Here is a 19,242-nt window from a genome sequence, read left to right on the forward strand (position 1 = left end):
CCACCTTCTTATCTCTCAAATGAAGGCAAAGCAAGTCCAAAGTCAATCTAATAGGTCCATAAAGTAATTTTGTTGAATGCGAGTAACAACTGCAGCCTGTTGGATCTGGTACATGTGTATGTACTGGAAAAGATCCCAGGAAGAGACGAGCGGTAACGGAGTCTCAAAAATCACGACAACAATCGCAGGACCAGCAGCAACATAACTGTGAACTAAAGCACAGAGCTGAATGTTTTTTGGTACCTTTCTCAGTGCGCAGCCTCTTGAAGGAGTCCGTCTTGGAAAGGCCGGGGTCAGAGATGACCTTGGAACCCAGCTTGACTGTCAGGTTGATGGACTGGTACCCTTGTGGCAGCTTGCGGTCATAGAGTAGTGTCAGTAGTTGGGCCAGGGTCATCTCAGGTGGAAGGGGCTGACCTGGAGGGGAGAAAAGTGGGAAAAAGGAAAAATTAAGTTCACCGACACCTGAACTTTGGATGACACCTTGATGTCCTGCGGCCATATGTGAGTCAGCATATTAGAGCTGAAGTATGCAGCAGTCTGCAAAGGGCTAAAAAAGAAAAAACGTGAGAATCTGACAAAAAATATAACCCTAAAACTGCAGACCTCTGGCTTACAGACATGGTAAATCGATGAATACATCCAATACACAAAATGCAGCCTGATGCCAATGCAAACCCCTTTTCATCTTTGGAACACTTGGCTGATATTCATATTTTATTGCCTTGTTGTCACACTCTTTTTTAAGATCTTCATTTTTGGCCTGAACTTTTTGAGCCTGAAGTAAGGGGGAAAAAAAATAAATGTGAATACTTTTTTAACAATTTAATCCGTTTTTGTAGAAAACATTAAAAAGGTTAGCGCCTCTTTGTGAAAAGTTCTGGGATTAACTAAAGTCTCCAATCACATACTCGATTTCCTGAGTCCTGAAAGCTGAGCTAAGAGGCGGCGCAGAAGACCTCTTGAATATAAAAAATAAAATGACAATTTCATCTTGAACTTGTAAATGCAGTACCTGGAAGTAGCTTGTGGTAGAGGTGGAAGACAGGCACACTGATGGTTTTGGCTGAAGGGTCCACACCAGACGACGCAGTCAACTTGTCACTCATCACACGACCCCTCCTTGATGGAGGTCTGGGGGGAGTTGAGAGGGCTCGCTTGGACTGGGACTTTAAGCCTGGTGGCGGAGACAGACAAATAATTATTCCAGGCCTGTAAGTGGTTCTCCTAAAGACAAAAATAGAGCTTAAAATCTTTTCATTTTAACATATACACTCCACGGAGAAGTAATCTTTTAAAGTACAAGTAATAGATGATATTTCCAAAGTACCTGAGGTGCACACACAAGCTACACAATTGTCTTGATGATAAGCATTAAGGCTGTGGGACAGGATCCAGAAGCAGGCAGAGGTTGGCTTATTAGCTGATGCCTTTGCTGCAAATGGACAAAGACATGGATGGAACAGATCCAAATACCTGAGGCCACAACAACACTGTAGTTATCCTGGAAGCCGTTGTCTGCCTTCATCTTCTCCTTCTCCTCGTGATTTTTCTTCTCCTTGTCCTCCTTCTGCTCATTGATCAGTTTCGCAGTAATGCTTGGCGTGTCTGTTCAGATTGATAAAGAAAAGCCAGAAAAAAAAAAAAGCATGAGTCACACTTTGTTGTTACTTCATGGTTCATTCCTAAATTTTAAAAGAAAATAAAGGTTTTTGAGTTTATAAAGTAGACAAACAGATTTCCTCGTTCACGTCTCTGAAGAAGATCGAGTGGCGTCTCAACAAGTTTTAATCCAATTTATTTATCGTTCAGTTGAATTAAAATGAATTCTAAATCAAAGCTGTGGATAAAGCTGCCCACTTGACCTTTCACCTTTCAAACTTAACTGATCAACAACATATATACATATATCACGCTCAGTTTCATTTTATTGTATTTGACCTGTGTGTGTGTGTGTGTGTGTGTGTGTGTGTGTGTGTGTGTGTGTGTGTGTGTGTTCGTTTTTGTCCCAGGTTTCTTTTTCTGTAGCTTGAAATAAAAAAAAATATTAGAAGTTAGAAGTATATATATAAATAAAGATCTGTGCAGTGATAAAAGTACAAGCAGTAGATACTGTATGGCCCTGTCACACACACATTCATAACAGCAGTTGTGTATCAGGCCTTCTATCAGCTGTTCAAGGTCCCAGGGGGTGAGCCATTCATCATGCTGTACCGCTGACCTTTACAGCTAACCAACGTCCACAGAATGAATCCACAAGGGCGCATGGCCGAGCACAGAGTTCACGTCTGGGAAGCATTTTCATAATCATTGAGGCTGTAATTAAAACCTCAGCAGTAATGGGTTCAAAACTCCTTCCTAATCAGTCGCCTCTTTATGGGAGCGAGAGTGAGGGCTGATTTCAGGAGGGCAGCTACAGCAGGATCTTTTCTCAGGGTGGGAAGCACAATACTGCACATAGCAACCTTTTTTCTTATTTACACCTTTATCCTCTTAAGTGTCTTTTTAATGTAACATTTATTTGTCTATTTGTAATTCATTTGCAAACCACTGGAACAATCATGTACAATTTAAACAATGTTTTATGTATATACCGGTAACTCAAACCTGTGCCTTTTGACAGTACAGATAATATAGAGATGTGTGGACGGGGGCAGTAGCTCAGTCTGTAGGGACTTAAAAACCGGAGGGTCGCTGGTCACACATCTAAAAGAAACGATGATCTTATGTATGACAGTGTCTCTTTTTTCTGAGAGTACAAAGCCAATATCTGGTCATAAACTGGAGATGGTAAACAAAGGAACCTCCATTGTTTTCCCAGGAAGAGTCAGTTCTAAATAAGCAGCAGAAAGATATACTGTAAAGAGACTTCAAAGGACACAATAGTGAAAGTTGAACTCATTTCCAAAGTTTGTGTCTGAGTAATCAACCTGGGGAAGAGTTTGTTCTTCACACCACATGCGAACACTTTCAAAAAAGCTGATCTGATTACCGACGTCTAAGAACCGCGTTTTTAAACCTCACCACATCAGGGAAACAGTTTCCACTGGACGGCTGCAAGACGCTGCGGCTCCATGTTTGTTGTTGGAGAAGCTTGTCAAAAGACATTAAGCTCAAACCTTCTGAAACATTTAAAACACTACCAAAAGGGATCTGGAGCTCGAGTGGTAAGGCTGAACTCAAGCAGTGGGTGGAGCCTGTTTCACTGGGACCGTGTCCTGCTGTGTGCGGAGCCACACAAACAGCAGCTGTGGGGCTAAACAATATTGATGAAGACTCAAGTCAAGCGTCAAAAACCGTGTTTGATAATAATTGACAGTGAAGGCTGCTGCGAAATAATAAACTTGCAGAGGTTTGGACGTTTCTGGTCCACACAACAGGCAGTACAGATGTCAGTGTTGCCTCGTGTTTAGTGTGTGACTTTGAGTGATACGAATTCAAAAAGCAGAAAGAGAGGTATCTCGCCACATGAAAATATTGTTAACCCATGTCACCATTAGTTTAAATGATTTAAGAATAGTGCTCTGCCTCAAATCTGTTCATTTGCACTTCATGGCGTCGTTTCCTCCTTTCTAGATCTTTGCTTACTAACTCTCCCATCTTTGTCCATTTGGATGAAAGTGTCTGCTAAATGAATTGTAAGTCGACTAAATCGCTTTAGAAAATACCATGAGTCAATACCGGCTGGTGAGACTCAGAGACAACTGACTCAAGTCAAAGGTGTAAGGCTGTACATACCTGAAACCCGGTCCAGGACTTCAGCCAGCGTGGTGGAGATGGGCAGGTGGAGGGTGCGGTACTTGTGGCCTGCTCCGTACATGGGATGCTGGATCATATGGCTGGTGGCATTAATGCGCCCTTTGTATAACTAAGGAAGAAAAAAATGAATAAAACATCATTTAAAAAATTAAACTAAAAAGGAGGGAATTATCATTACATAATTTTCATATCTGTAAGAATACTTTGACAAGATACAGTGTCACCTGTGAGGAAAAGAAGAGCTTTGAGCTTCATTAGAAATGGTTCACAATAGTCATGTAAACAGTACGCATGGCTTCGTTTTACAGCATTGATTCATTGTTTGTCAATAAGAATGTTATTTTCTGAAGTTTTGGGGAAAAAAGAATGGATGAAAAGAAAGAAACAAACATCACATGTTACTGGGAGTTTGAGGCCGTTCAATGAATAGTATGGTTATCTAACATCATGATGTTCAATGGGAAGTAAATAAAGATTTTACCAGAAACTCCCTCGGATAACTTGCATTGTGATTCGTACGCCTAAGCCCCTCCCACAAAATGACTCACCAAACATGCACAACACGCAGAAGCCTCCGTGGTTAAAAACTCCCTGCCATGGTTATGAGCTCTTTTTGACAGCAGAAAGGAATGTTTACAGCCGAGTTAACAAAAAAAAAAAAAAAAAAAAAGGTTTTGGTCTGAGTTGCTCATGTCTTATTCATACACACTGTGCGGAGCGTGGAGGATCAGGGGGGTGCTACATAGGCTTTATGTCTCCCAGCATGCCCGAGGCGAGAACAGGAAGAGTAAAAAAAAAAACATCTTCATCTACAATGCAATAAGGCGTGTGCTCACAGACACACCTTGTTTTTAAGAAGGAACCTTTAAAATGTAAAGCTCTTTGTGACATGTGATGAACAAACTGTTATTGTAACAAAAGCTCTGGCTAAATAATATTTATGACTGGTCCAAGAATACCTTAAAGCTACAAAGAGAGGGGAGAACTTTTGGAACGAGACAACAAACCAGCAGCCGCCAAGTGTGACGCTCATTTTCAGAGCTGCACACCGATACTCGTGTCATTTCAAGGGTCACGTCTGGCTCTTCACTGGATCCTGCGTCAGCGTTCAGGAGGCTTATTTATGACACATGTGATGCGAGTTTGTCTGTCTCCTGTCTGTCCTAACAGTGGTGCTTAAAAAGGAGGAGCAGGGGATCTGCAAATAAAAGTCCTGAAAGTTTAACCTCCAACCACAATGGATGTGTCTCGAACATGTCAGGACAGTCTGGGCAGCGGTTGCTAAAATACCTCGTCTGGACCAAGCAGACGACCTTGCTGACCATAGTGCTCGCTGCTAACGGGCAGCAAGGAAAAATAGCCTATCATACAGAGAACAATGAGACAGCAAGAATATGAAAATGCTTTACTTTGGGTAATTAAAACTAATTTTTCAACACCTGCATCCCCCCCCCCACACACACACACACTTTCCCTAAAAGAGCTTTTCTGACAACCAATCAGTGAGCTTGTAAAATATAGTTCATTAACGTGTCAATGAGGACACTTTTCACAACGCACGCATCAGGCTAAAAGGATCATCGTGAAAAGGAGATGAGGTTTTCTTTTTTTCTGTCACATTGCTGCACTGCCCCCTGGTGGCCACCACTTGATACTGCATCAATCTATTGTCTTCTGTGCCACTCTCGGTTTAGACAATATCAGGATTTTATCATGTTGGCCATCTCTTCTGAATTAAACAGGCACAATGACTTTTTTTTTTTAATTCATGACTGAGAGTGGATGAACTGATTCTCTCTGATAAACATGGCTCAGTGTGACGATGTGGCCCGTCATTTCAGAGCAATCACAGCAATCCTACTGAAAAATAAAACTCCAACACAGAACATGTCAAACATTGAACTCCTTTACAATCACGGGTTCACTCGGGCACAAGTTATGGTTCTCTTAAGATACATACATAGAACCATTGTTACTGACACTGAGTTCATCTAAACCGCTGCCGGTGTCAAACTCGAGGCCCGAATCTGGCCCGCCAGCAGGTTTCATCTGGCCGCAAGACGTTTTAGGAAGAAGAGAAACATATCTTTATGAGATTTATTTTTGAAATTAAATGACTGCACACTGTATCATTAAAGCACTGAAACCAGGGCAGGCAGAATAACCACTGTTAAAGTTTATATCTTGCACAGCACTATATAGCCGAGAGTGATGGTCTTTTTCATGTGATGCAAGGATAGCATAACGATTCATGCCTGACCTGATTTATTACTATGAACTAAAGTTATCAGTACAAGTAGCTTATTTGGATTTGGCTCCAGTTAGACAGGTAAATATGTTCCGAGTAATAGTGATCTTTGCTAAATTGGTCCAGCCTACTGGAGGTCTCATTGGAATAAATCCAGCCCCGACCCAATATGAGTTTGACAGCCCTGATCTGCATAAGGAGGAAAGGGAATTGTTTATCAAAGGAAAGCAATCTAAAGACAGAAACTGGACAGCAGAGAAAGTTACTCACCGGACAGGGAGACTGTAGGAAGACTGTGACCTTCTCGTCCTCCAGCATGAGCTGCAGGAAAAGCCTTCGAATGAAGCCTGATATGTTTCCAGACATGGGGACATTTCCTCGCTGAGGTGCCGACTGGAAGAGCTCACACAGAACCTGCGGACAGAAAATACAGCCTTAAAGTCATGATGGAGACTGATGAATCGTTTGATACGAGTAAGGTTTCCAAGACTAACTACCAAAGCGTTCATGGAGAATTCTGGTCTTTTACATCTGGGCCCTTAAGAGCAATGGATACAGAAAGTTGTGGTACTGCCTTTGTTTGGGCCAGCACTCCAAGAGCAACTGTAAAGGCTGTGATGTCATCTTTAAGTGCGTCTAATAGCTTTAAAAGGAGTCCCTCACTTTCACTCAACTTCTGGAGTCTCAGAGAAGGTGTAAGCTCTAAACTTTGTCAACGGTGTGGAATGTAAAAGCAGACCTGTGCCATGAGCCGCTGGTTGTTTGGGTGACAGGAGATACACTGGAGAAAGAAGGCCACGGTGGCGTTCTCGAGCGCTGTCCTTTGCTGTGTGGTGAGTCCTCCTGGCTGCCCTGAAGAAGCCAGGGAGAAGCGTGACCCCGAAGGCTGAGGTTGGGGAAGAGAGGGACCAGCTGCAGATCCGGAGCCCAGAGGCTGACAGCTTGCATTGGCACTGGTACTAGCACTGGCGCTTGAATGGCACAGCAAGAAAAGCAGCGCCGTCCACAGTGGGTTCACCTCTGGTCCGCCTAGCCAGTCTTTCATGGCGTGACTGTTGCCTACGTCGGTCAGGAAGCGCAGCACCGGAGCAGCCAGCTCTGCAGCCAGAGGAGGCCGACTGTGAGAGGCGGAGGAGGAGGAGTAGTGGTGATGATGGTGTCTCCTCTCAGCCTGAGCAGCTGGCAGAGGAAGGTCCGCACTGGCCAGGAGGTTGACACAGAACTGGGCCAGGCTACGAACCAGCAGTGAGGGTAATCCGGAGTCGAGCAGCTGCTCTATGGCCCCTGGAGACTGAGAGGCAGCAGCCAGCGTGGCTAACTGGGACTCCGACAGGTTGATGGGTGGTCTTGCATGCTTGGAATCATCAGTGAGTCCTGCAGCGTTGGTGTTGGCGTCATGCTGCTTTTTCCCATCATCGGTCATGGCGAGACGTTGGTGCTGGGCTTGAGAGTGGCTGGCGCTGGGTGCTGAAACGATCCCCATCCAGGACATGAGCAGAGAGAAGTAACTGGGGTGTATGTGACACATGGAGCACAACAGGCTGTCCACGGCTTTCTTCAGCACTATGTCGCATGGCAACGACATAGACCAGTTATACAGCAGCCTGGAAGGGAGCAAAGGAATACAACGAGTTAACAATAATGACTTTACATATGTGACATTCACTGCGAGGGGAAGTAAATTAGAAGGATAATCTCGATTTAAGATAGGTTACCGTAATTTGTCTCACTGCTTAATGCTACGAGTCGAGACTGCCAAGAATGATCCTTATTTTATTTTTTTTTATTTCATTTCAGGACATTTTAGAAAAAAAACAATACCAACAGAAAGGAATCCTGTCCTGGGATCAGCATTATATCCTGACCTGGAAATTATACTCTCAAAAAAGTCTGGGTGCACAAGATATTCGGAGCAAAAGTTTTTCTTTTTAATGGGTCAGCAACAACAAAAGCTATCGCCAGTAGCATGTTTAAGTCAGCGATGCTAAGTATTAAAATGACACAGCCCCTTAATGTTAGGACAAACATGTTTAACAATGTTTGAAAATGAGAAATGACTTACTCAAAGAGCTCTCTGTTGAGCAGCGCAGGCAGGTCGTAATCGACAGGCAGCTCGTAACTGTGCCACAGTATGGCTGCCACACAGTGGAGATGGGAAGGCGAAGGCATGAGGAGGCCGTACTCCCTGGATGAAGCCGAGGAAGTGCTGGCTCCATATCCCATGGGGCCGCTGATCTTGTGGGCTGCTACGCGCGAGGAGTCATGAACCCACTGGAGCAGAGCTTGGATCCTGGAGGGGTTCAAATTCAGACAAACTTTGCTAAATGACTCATCACACAGCTTGGACAAGACAGCATGAGCTCCTCAGTCCCGTCGGTGTGAGGTGAATCACATTAGCGTTTATATGCAATAAGCGCTTCCATGGCTGTAAGAGCTGACAAGGAGAGTGCGAGGACGCTCTTTACGACCAGCACATGCATCTGTCTGGGAAATCACCTTGATTGGAAAACTGTTTCACATTGGTCGTCATTTTTTATTGAGGGGGACTTGAGGACAGTTACAGTCAAGGTGAGAGCAGGATGTTGATGTACCTGTCTTTGGTTCCAGGGTCCTGTGTTGTTCCCAGCTGATACAAAATATCGATGGTGGAGTCTGAGGAGAGGCCGTTCAGTCTTCCAAAGAGCAGAGGGCTATTCAAATCTTCAACGACAGAGATAGAGATAAAATAAGAACGGATACAACTTTCCCATCACTGTTCCATCACTTCCTAATACACTCTGAAGTGTTCATTCTCAGTACAATTTAATCAGTTGAAACATTCCTATTTAAATATTGTCTGTAATAATTACCAAATAATACCTCCAATATTTAATCATTAAAAGGATAATTAAAAGTACAGACTTGTAAAACTACAAACGTGCTTGCTGTAAAAGTCGTTGCACAAATATTGTGAGTAACTGTTGGCACAACAATCATCTAAAATGTGCCCTTGTGTAAGTCCTAAACTCTTTACAACCCAATTTAAGGACCTTTGAAGGGGAAAAAAATCTGGCAACCCAGTCATGTTTTTTAAGGTCATGGGGCTCTGCAGCCTGTGATTAACACTCCTCAGCGATGCAGCTCTGCGTGACTCACTTGCGGGGTCAGTGCCAGAGGCAGCACAGTTTCTCAGGAGAATGTCAATGAGTTTGAGCCCGATGCGAGTGGACTGCAGCCCGATCTTGACAAGCACGGCCTCGATGTTGGGGGAATGCATGCCACAGTAAGGTGACATGAGCAGCGCAGCGCAGGTCTGCAGCAGGTTAGCAGTGGGTGCGGCAGCGCTGGCCATCATGGCCTCCAGGTCGCTGACGTGGGTGAGACAATGGTGGAGAAGGCGCAGCCAACCGATGCTGTTTGTGGAGGAAGAAGAGTTGAAAAACAACACCTACATCGAAGACTTATTGAAAAACTCTCAATCCAGGGATGAGTTGTGTACCTGGTTTTAGAAACCTGGTCCTCAGAAGGCAGGAATGGGTTGTTGACTGTTGCAGAGGAGGTGTTACCAAATGCAGTTAGCCCCAAGAGTTTGATCTGGGATAGACCCAGAGTGCTGGCATCACGAGGCCTGTGCAGCCTCAGGCAAACAGCTGACGCCACCTCCGCCTTCACCAACTGGATCTTTATGTATGTTAGGCCGCTAGTGATGACCGGCGTAGAGAGCGGCAACATGTTGACCCCGTCAGCGCTAATCTCCACAGACACCGAGGACGGGCAGGCTGGTGGAATTGAAAGAAAAACAATAGCTTAGTTTTGATCCAAGTAAGAGGAACAGAAGGAAGTGGATACAAACAGAGTAAAGGACTTTCCTCAACTTTATTTTATTTGTGAAATACTGACAGAGAATCCTTATTTCAAATTCATCGATAAACTGGGTCCACTCACTGGCGAGAGAGGCGAGGTGAGGCTGGATGTGGAGCTCCTTGAGCAGCACAGCAGCAGGGAGGTGGATGGTGAGGTCACACCAGGCCTCCTCTGGCAGAAAGATGTAGGACCAGGCCGCCGAGCGTGCCCTGCGGTGTGGGGGCGTGGCTTGGAGGAGTACCTCTGCTGGCTGGGCTGTGGGGCTGCTGGATGTGATGGTGCCTTCGTGATAAAAACGGATCATTTATGATGAGTGGAGAGTTTGTGAAAGATTAGACGGTTTTAAAATGTGAGTCAAAAGAAACTGAAAGCACCTAAAGGAGCAAAGTTGTGGAGTCCCTCCGCATTGTCGGGCTCTGATGTCATCACTCTGGCCTTCAGGTTGCCATCGGCTGTCTTTCCTGGACCCGAGTCTAAGAACTTCATGATGGTGGATACCATGCTGCGTGCTGTGTTCACAATGGCCCGAGTGCTGGTTACCATGTTGTTACAGATTAATTGCACACCACCTGGAAAGTGAAAGAACTTATTTAATACTTAAAATGTGCACAGCGCTGTGAGAAAAGACCTACAAGGTGTAGAAGCAAACATCACTAAGTTTGAGAAACTGGGTTTGCTGATTTAAGTGGTTCTCATCAAGCCAACAAACCAAAGTAGCGCAGTACAACAACTAATATGTTTCGTACTGATGGGGGCTCCCGAAAATGTTGTTGGACCTCTTTTTTTTTTGTTCTAACCTTTTATTACATCGTGCAGCAGAGGCTGTAGCCCGATCATTCACACTGAATCCTGTGTTTACCCACCCATGTCATGGAAGGCCTTGAGAGCCTCGCTGGTGTCCAACACTCGGAGGATGAACCAGAGAAGAGGCTCAGACAGCTGACAGGTGGAGAGAGAGCCCTACAACAAGGACACGGTACATGTTCAGAGTTTGAAGAATTTCACAGTATTTGTTCAAACACTGAACAGTGCTGTGCTCACCTGTCTGCCCATATAACCACACGCCATGTACGTGAGGATGGGCTGTAGCATGACCTGGACTGATGTGGCCCTCTTGCTGAGAGTGGTAAGAATGGTGAACAGGCCATCACCGACGGAAATGGCGTCCAGACCACCGTGGAAGTTCTCATGTTTGGTCAGGTGGAGGCCACTGGCTCCTAAGGAACACAGAGAACATTGTATTTAACACAGACTCATGTAAGCATTGGATTATAGTTATTTTAAAGTCCTTACACGGTCACTTTGATGTTTCAATGACTCCTCAGTGCTGGTATAAAAGTTAAGCTGTTAATGTCACTAGTGGCCGCAGTGCTCAGTGTTTTCTTTGTTCAGCACAGATAAAGTGTTCTGCCTCTTTAACAGCAGGATCCAGGATGTCTGTGTGCAGTTTTGTTTTGAAGAGGCTGAAAGGTTATAACTTAAATGTTGAAAGCGGAGATGAAACCCGTGTCAGAGGAACTGCAGTGTTAGTGAATAACTATGTGGCGTGTTGGTCTCACCTATTATCATGGCCATGGCGCTGCTGTTGCACTGGCCCAGTGCTGACAGGATCTGGCTCATAATCTGCTGATTTGCCAGCACCAAGTCAGCCACGCCAGCGGGAGGACCCTGGCTGGAAGTGGATCCGCCGGCAATGCTTTCTTTGCTGCCGCAGACCTTCTCCTCGTCTGACACGCTGCTGTCCGCCGCTCCGCTACCCGCCGGCGGCAGCCTTCCACTGAACTCTCTGTCCCCGGACAGTGGCAGCTGAACCAGAACGTTGACCAGCTTAAGGAGGTCGAACATCAGCTGATCGCGTGTCGTCTCTCCGCACACAGCCTTTGCATCTCCTGGCCGGATGATGTTGGCAAAGAGACCACCAAAACAGGCGCGTGCACCCACGGCGCTGTCGGAGCCACTGCGGGAAACCAGCTTGTCAGAGCAGGTGATGTAGTGGTGAACCAGGAACGTTATGGACTCGATGACAGAGGAGATGGTGGCCACTGACACCACCTCGAAGTTTTGCTCTAGAGTAAACTCCAGCAGCTTCACTTGGGCATCTAATGGGCCCTGACCTGACTGGAACGGACCCCTAAAGCATGAGAATAAACACAAGTTGTCAAAACGATTTCTCGTTATTAGAAATCTGTAAGGTGAAAACATGATTGGCAAAAAACTCCTCGAGAATGTCATACCTCTCAGTAGAAAGGATGTGCATGAGTTTGAGCAGGAACTCGCTGAACATTTGGGGGCAGGTAGAGGACAAGTGAACCTGCAGGCGGCCCAGGAACTCATGCATGGCCTGGGTGGCAGTGGGTCCAACTTGAGAGCTGTGCTGGCTTGTACCGTTGGTGCTGCAGCCGGACAGGAAGCGCACCAGGACATGAACCAGGGTGGGATCGGACACCATCTGCTGGGCGGTGCTTTCCTGAGAGCCCATTCCATTGCTGGAGGCTGAAAGGCCAAACACAGGTTTTAGATAAATCATTGCACATGACACAACTAAACCTAAATATGAGGTACCCACGACAGAAGAATGAGAGCATTCTCCTGCACGTCTTTCCTCTGTCATGATGCTTTTGATGTCTTGTGTGAAGCACTTTGAGTTGCCTAGTTGTTGAAATGTGCTATATAAATAAACTTGCATTTCCTAAATAAAAAAATGCTGTTGAATTTTAAGTCATAAAGTCTCTGAAAAAAAACTACTAAGTAGCAGCTGTTCAGATTAAATTTCCTTTTCTAAACTTGCAGTGCTTTTCATGAGTTTACTTTCACAATGGCCCTCTTTACAAGTTGTATAAGAATCTGTCCTGGGTAATCTGAGAACAAGCAGATAGGCTTTATGCAAGATAGGATCGCACCCCAATGCACCGTATAGACTGAGATTCCACAGCTCAGACCACGTGCAGGGGTGGTCCTGCTGATCCAACCCGTCAACTCGGAGAACAATGCTGCCTCCCTCTGGTTGTAAACGACGAAACATTCAGTCACGGGAAAGTAGTGGATCAATCTTTCCCTACCTCGAACCATGAGCAAACATGAAATAAGTGTTCATGCTCAAACAGGCTCCTTATTGGGAACATTTTGGAATTATAGTCATAACTTTTAGTGAAACCTAAATAACTTTGTATTTTAGCTTCAGAAGTTTGATTCAAGTGGCCATGTTTTATAAAAAGAGTCAGAGACATATTGATCTTATCTTCTGCTCCTGTGGACCTTCATGAACCTTCATGAATATGATTTCATATTCACTGACAGAGACTTTTCCCAGACCTCATTACCTATTAACTGTGGATATAATGAGCACAGGTTGGGAGTTCTACTCTCCATGGTTTCATGTAAAGGAAGCCAATAAGAACGGGGTACTGACTGCAGGTGGGCATGTTGGTCATCAGGGTGAGAGAGTGCAACACCAGGCACCATGTTCTCAGGGAGGTGTTCGGGTACCAAGCCAGCACGGTCAGGAAACTGCTGATGGATGCTGAACACACACACACAAAGACACACACACACACAAAGACACAATACATTATAAAGCCAGAAAGAATACAAACAGTAAACTAAATGGTACAAGAAAAGGTGTCAGAGGGGACACAGTGTGATGGAGTCCTTACCTTGGTTGAGCGGGATGGTGGGCACTCGGCTTGCGTTGAACATGAAGATGTCCGAGCCGCTCTCCTCGTTGCCATTCGAGCAGGTATTAAGACTGAGCGTTAACCACAGCTGCAGCAGAGACTCCAGCTGAGGAGAGAATACATTCTTTTTATTATTACCATTTGTTGACTGTTCTTCTTTATTTGTACTGTTTTAAGGTTTATGAGGTATCCCTGAGTTTAAGTTTCATCACCTTGAACCTGAATAAAAGAAAAGTTATGATTCAGAATTTGGGAAGATATTAATGACCCATGCTAGATAAAATAATTATTTTAAATTATGTCAGCAAGACATTCATCCAAGAAAGACATGGAGAGACTGAAGATGGAGTGAGAGGATTTCATAGGGCAGCATGTTGTGCGTGACGCTTTCTCTTCCAAAGATGAGGATGAAAGAAGGCTTGATGTGCTTTCTTTATTTGCATGTGAAAAGAATGACTGGCTGCATTATAGAACTGATTTTTTTCATTGGGTTTATGAACTTTATTTTCCGGAGATATTCCAGGTGGTGCCCCTGAAAGAGTCGTCATGTGATATCCTGGGTCTGTGCGTGTTCGTGGTGGGACTGACCTGTACATGGTGGACCTGCAGCATGGAGAAGAGCTTATTGAAACAGGCGCTCAGTATTGGGATGGATGAGGACTGGATCAGGTTGCAAACAGGAGGAGAGCCTCCTCCATGGAGAGCTCTCAGCAGGGAGTCATCAGTCCCATTGGACGCCTGGCTCACTTAAAGACAAACAAGTAAAAGGTATACTTTAGTTCTTAAAGTTATATAAACTTGAACATGAACCGAGACACTAAAATGAAAATGAAAACATGCTGTGTTTGTGAGGCGGTCGTTACAGAGCTGGATGAGAATGAACATTTTTATATTTGTAACAAAAGCAAAGGCTACCAGTTTTCATTTCACTATATTGTTTGGGTTTGATGACATAATTACATTTGATGTTTTTTCCACCACACATTGTAAAATCATGAATAGGGGCAGCAAAAAAAATGAAATAAAAAACAGCCACAAACAGATCCTGGTGTTTGAATGACTGTTTGTTGAGACATCCTCATGTCCATGTTCTAACAGTCTAATGTACTGACCTGTGGATGAGCTTGAGGTGAGGGCCTGGAGAATGGAATCCGCCTGCAGAGTTGCCATCATTTTGAGCATGAGTTCAGCCTGCTGCTCTAGACCCACTTCTAACCGGGCATCCAGCGCTGTGAAGGCAAGACGGTCAACAGTGAGACAGAAAGACATGAGGAAGCAAACGGAGTGAGCCGTGAACCCGCCGCACCCGTACTCACCCTGTGACACTGACACTGACAGACTCTGAGATCCAGGCTTTTCTGCAGCAACAGGAGGTTTGGACACTGGGATACCAACTCCTCCGATGTATGGGTTGTACCCATATGTGCCGTAGTCAGCGCCCCAGTAATCATACCAGGTGCTGCTTATAGGCTGAGGATGGAAACGTGACAAAACACATCAACAAAACAAATCTTGTCTCATCTTGTTTTGAAAATTCAATTTCTTCTTTAGTTTTCTTTAAAGAAGCCTAGAAAGGCAGATAAACGTTACTTTGTTGACATATTTAACAGCTGCTCGTGTTTGGTGATTCTTCAGTTTCATGCAGTTTGGAAGTTTAAGAAAATGTTTCATCACTTTCACTGATCAGACTTAACATTGAACTGAGCAAAAAAGTGTTGAATCTACAGGAAGTGTGGGAAGCTGCACTGTAAGGAAGTTTTTAGGGGAAAATAAGTGTGTGAAAGTATTAGGGCTGTCAGTATTATTTCAAAATAAAAGCAAGTTTGTATTTAAACAGCTTAAAATGGTACAAAATAAAAGAGGAACTAAAACCTTTATGAAATGCAAAGTAAAGACATTTTAAACATGATATTAAAACGTTTGATTAAAATTAAACAACTAATCAGGATAAATAAATGTAGTTGTTTCACAGCCTTAGAAAACACTGACTGTTTATTTTGTATTGTTGATTTTTTCCCTCTTTGTTGGACCCATGATGTCGAGAGGACAGTGTTATGAGAACAGGCTAAGTGCCGAGGGTCGAGCCCAGGCGTCCCGCTTCGAGAACTGAAATAATTCTTTTAGAACTAAACAATAACATTTGAAATTAAATGGTATGTAATGTAGGTTGTGAACATAAATTTGCAAGAAATACCTAAAGTAAGAAATACAAAAAAGTATGAATAGAAGCATAATGATAACTGTTAAGAAGTGACATTCACAGACTGATTATTTACATCATAAAAGGTGCAAATAAAAAAGGAGAATAATATCACATAATCAACGTACCTTAAACACTTTGGCAGCAAGTGGATCTTTTTCCAAATCAATATCTAAAGGATCAATATCAACATCCATCAGGTCTTGTAGCAAGTCAAAGTCAATGTCTTTATCTTTTTCCATAGATGACAGAGGTGGAGCACCTTCAGATAATGAAAAGAGCTTTAATATTGCCAAGCAAGCACACTAGGGAAACATAGAAGCAAGAGAAACTCTTTCTTTAGCACGTTACTGGGCAATTTTAATGCTACACCGGCCTAAACTCCAGAACTAGAGCGGGAGTCCAGACACAAGACTCAAGAAGTGACAGTGATCATGGTGTCCATCTCCAGTGTAAGGCTCACTCATCTCTACAACGAGGCAAAAGCCATGACGACAATACGGCTTTAGATGACATGTTGTTAAAATGAATCTCGGTGTCTGAACTCTCGCTCTAACAAGCTTTAACAACACACTAACAGTTCATATCAAATAAAACTGTGGAGAGAAAACAGTAAGCATGCAGATATGTAAAAGAAGAAAACTCAAACTTGATATTGTGATGATAAAACGTGTGTGTGTGTGTGGTGTGTTATTGGAAGAGTTGAGAACGGATAGGGCTACCCACGCACTTTGGAAAACCGAGGAGTTCCCGGCAGTACCTGCGATGATATCGGGTACCAGGGCCTCGTCAATGCTCTCTACGAGGGGGATGGGTGCCGGCTGGGGCAAGGAGTCGTCTGAATCGGCTCCTGCTGAGGAGGACGATGCCCCAGCCTCCTCACCCACCGCCACGTCATCCATGACATCCAAGGAGCCCGGAGACAGAAGTTCACCTGGGAGGACGACCGAGTTTGAAATCAGGCACAAAACACGAGACATGTAACATAGAATAAGAAAATAACACTTCAGTCGCATGAAGCACATACAACACTGTCAGTCCGTATGTGTGGCTAAACTTTGGGATAAATGCTCAGCATGGTTTCCTATTTATCCCGAGAATTGGAAAGATCAGAAGATGACCAACTTCCAGAGAATCCCGGGAAACAGCGTTTCAGTTTTTTCAGCGAAGCACAAGTAGGCCTAATATTATGACATCATTTAAATAGGCCTATGTGTTCCCAAATACCAAACTGTCCATCAACACTTTGCAATAATCAGGTGTGCTGCGTGCGTGACACCTGCTGCACTGCTGAAGATGAAATGCCTGGTGGATTGTCTGTGTCTTCTGAAAAGCTCCAAGCAGTGCTTAATATGTGAACCCTGAGGTCCTGGAGCCGGGTCCCCCCGCCCCAGATGAGCGGACACACAGGGACATCAGTGTGCACTGATTGCAGTCTGTTAAAAGAGACGACAGTCTGCAATGTAGATCCCACTATTCTGTGCTAAACTGAGAAGAAGAGATAATAATTCAAGTTCCTGTTTCAAGTCTCTCCACCTCTGTGCGAGATTTCGTGAGTTTGTAAAAGATTGGTTGTATAAGGGTTGCTCAATGCTGAAATAGACAGAGAGATAGATACTTTATTGATGGAAATTCAATAAAGGCAACACTGCAATGGAGGCGCGATTTTTATTTTATGTCCCATTGTTTAACTTTCCCGGGAATCAGGAAATGGTCTTGATCTGATTTTCGGGGAATTCCGTCTCCAGGGATTAAACCCTAACGCTCATGTCACAACATGATTAACTCCCAGTGACAAAGCGGGGTCCCACTCCTTGTTGAAGTAGTTTACGTAGACATCCGAAGGCCTTCATGGTTTCAGAGTTAATTATCAAGTCACACACGCGTAAAACAAACTTAACACACCTGCCAGGATATCCTGCAGCATACATGTGAGGGAATACTGAGCCCAGGCGCCCCCCCAGGAAATGTCCCCTCGGTTGAAGTCGGTGCCCACGAGCAGGAGCAGCAGACGCTCCAGCTGATGCTCAGACACGACCTCACACAGGTGGATTGTGGGTCTTGTGGCGTTTGCTATCCTAGCAAGGACCTGCGTGGGTAAGCCGACAGTATTCACTGATATGACGCTTTAGAGGAGAGTATTTGAAAAGTCCATAAATACGAGGAGGATGAGTACCTTGCAGACAAAGAGCAGCAGGTCGGCGTGGCAGGTGAAGTCCATGGAGAGGAGGAACAGGGCCAGCTTCTGGACCACAGAGATGCAGCGCTCGTGGGACAGAGTGAAGGGCAGGGGCTCGACTTCTGGGGCTTCTTTGGCAGTTGTAGACTCCGTATCCAACGTGGAGCGGGGCCATTCAGCTGTCCGTCGGAGACGGATTAGATCTTTAAAGTGCTGCAATATGGAGGGAGGGTGAACAGGGGAATACGAGACATTTAAGAATGTCAGAACAAGGACATGTCTTTCAATGTCTCAGGCAAATCCATAAGGGAACAGAGGATGTGTCAAGATGGCAAACTAGCAACAGAGTCCAATGTTTAATGACAGTTTTTGAATTAAATCAGTGGTACATGTTTAGGATTAGTATAAACAAAAGAGAATAGAAGAACATATTGGTGGGGAGAAAACATACGGAAGCAGTTTCATGACATGCATGACGATGGCGTCGGTCGCATGATATAAACGTCACCTTCCTCTCCCAACCCCCGCAGGCTGAATTTTCCTGAATATTACCTGCTGAGTTCACACATCGGCTCACCACTGACCTATCAATACAATTTTAACTAGGGAGCTGGCAGGGGGAAATTCCAGTTCAAGTCTGGGTAAACACTTTGGCCTGTGCGATCACAAATGCAGCACATCATGAAAATATGGGACACTTTCAGGAGTTTAGTGCATTTGTGAACAGGGCTTTAGAAAGTGACAGGGCTTCCTATTACACACTGCAGTGAATGATTAACTTCTCACCTTGGATGTTGCTTGTTTGAGCTTGGCCTGTTCCACCAGGAGTTTGTAGGAGGAGCCTTTGTTACTCTGGATCTTCTCCTTCTCTATCTGCTCCACCAAAGCTTTCTGTTTAGCTTTCAATAGATTTAACTGCTACAATAAAAAGCGCATGATAAATAGAAGAACTGCAAAAGTGTTCACTCAAGACAACCAAATTTCATGCTGCAGCATCATGAGATGTGCAAACAAGTGAAAAAACAAAACAAGAAGGTCATAGTCCCGGGTTTATATCTGATAAGACTTGTGTCAGACTTAAGTGCACATTTTCAAATAACACTATCAGAGGGTTTCAGGAAAAAAAACATCAAAAAGTATCTATTTAAATGGAAGCTGGTGTTTGGTTGAGACACATTTACCTGCTTGTGGTGCACCAGCTGCTTGCGGATCTTGCGAGAGTAGAGTCGATCCAGGCTGCTGCTGCCTTTGGCTGACCTGCTGGAGCTCTGAGACTGAAGGCTGTTGTTGATGAAGCTCCACTGAATACCTGAAGAACAGATCGACGACAACAGTCGTC

At 44.5% G+C, this 19,242-nt stretch overlaps 1 protein-coding gene across 8 annotated transcripts in view; it reads right to left on the reverse strand.

The window, feature by feature from the left end:
- birc6 (baculoviral IAP repeat containing 6) overlaps nucleotides 1-19,242 on the reverse strand; it is a 132,715-nt gene that overhangs the window by 88,095 nt on the left and 25,378 nt on the right. For 3 of the 8 annotated variants that reach the window (XM_079363051.1, XM_079363052.1, XM_079363049.1), the window contains exons 33-59: nucleotides 19,085-19,212; nucleotides 18,690-18,821; nucleotides 17,901-18,116; nucleotides 17,630-17,813; nucleotides 16,455-16,658; nucleotides 15,853-15,986; nucleotides 14,841-14,994; nucleotides 14,637-14,753; nucleotides 14,113-14,270; nucleotides 13,504-13,630; nucleotides 13,260-13,370; nucleotides 12,085-12,343; nucleotides 11,410-11,981; nucleotides 10,892-11,067; nucleotides 10,714-10,810; nucleotides 10,225-10,419; nucleotides 9,932-10,132; nucleotides 9,486-9,765; nucleotides 9,143-9,399; nucleotides 8,599-8,707; nucleotides 8,070-8,297; nucleotides 6,747-7,611; nucleotides 6,278-6,421; nucleotides 3,739-3,868; nucleotides 1,477-1,608; nucleotides 1,016-1,177; nucleotides 244-417 (exon numbers count right to left, since the gene is read on the reverse strand). In XM_079363051.1, coding sequence (XP_079219177.1) covers nucleotides 244-417; nucleotides 1,016-1,177; nucleotides 1,477-1,608; nucleotides 3,739-3,868; nucleotides 6,278-6,421; nucleotides 6,747-7,611; nucleotides 8,070-8,297; nucleotides 8,599-8,707; nucleotides 9,143-9,399; nucleotides 9,486-9,765; nucleotides 9,932-10,132; nucleotides 10,225-10,419; nucleotides 10,714-10,810; nucleotides 10,892-11,067; nucleotides 11,410-11,981; nucleotides 12,085-12,343; nucleotides 13,260-13,370; nucleotides 13,504-13,630; nucleotides 14,113-14,270; nucleotides 14,637-14,753; nucleotides 14,841-14,994; nucleotides 15,853-15,986; nucleotides 16,455-16,658; nucleotides 17,630-17,813; nucleotides 17,901-18,116; nucleotides 18,690-18,821; nucleotides 19,085-19,212 — 5,646 coding nt within the window. The remainder of the gene's footprint in view (nucleotides 1-243; nucleotides 418-1,015; nucleotides 1,178-1,476; nucleotides 1,609-3,738; nucleotides 3,869-6,277; nucleotides 6,422-6,746; nucleotides 7,612-8,069; nucleotides 8,298-8,598; nucleotides 8,708-9,142; nucleotides 9,400-9,485; nucleotides 9,766-9,931; nucleotides 10,133-10,224; nucleotides 10,420-10,713; nucleotides 10,811-10,891; nucleotides 11,068-11,409; nucleotides 11,982-12,084; nucleotides 12,344-13,259; nucleotides 13,371-13,503; nucleotides 13,631-14,112; nucleotides 14,271-14,636; nucleotides 14,754-14,840; nucleotides 14,995-15,852; nucleotides 15,987-16,454; nucleotides 16,659-17,629; nucleotides 17,814-17,900; nucleotides 18,117-18,689; nucleotides 18,822-19,084; nucleotides 19,213-19,242) is intronic. The other 5 variants (XM_079363053.1, XM_079363056.1, XM_079363055.1 and 2 more) reach the window with 4 other exon arrangements.

The sequence above is a fragment of the Symphodus melops genome, assembly GCF_947650265.1.
Source record: "Symphodus melops genome assembly, chromosome: 15".
Classification (NCBI taxonomy): domain Eukaryota; kingdom Metazoa; phylum Chordata; class Actinopteri; order Labriformes; family Labridae; genus Symphodus; species Symphodus melops.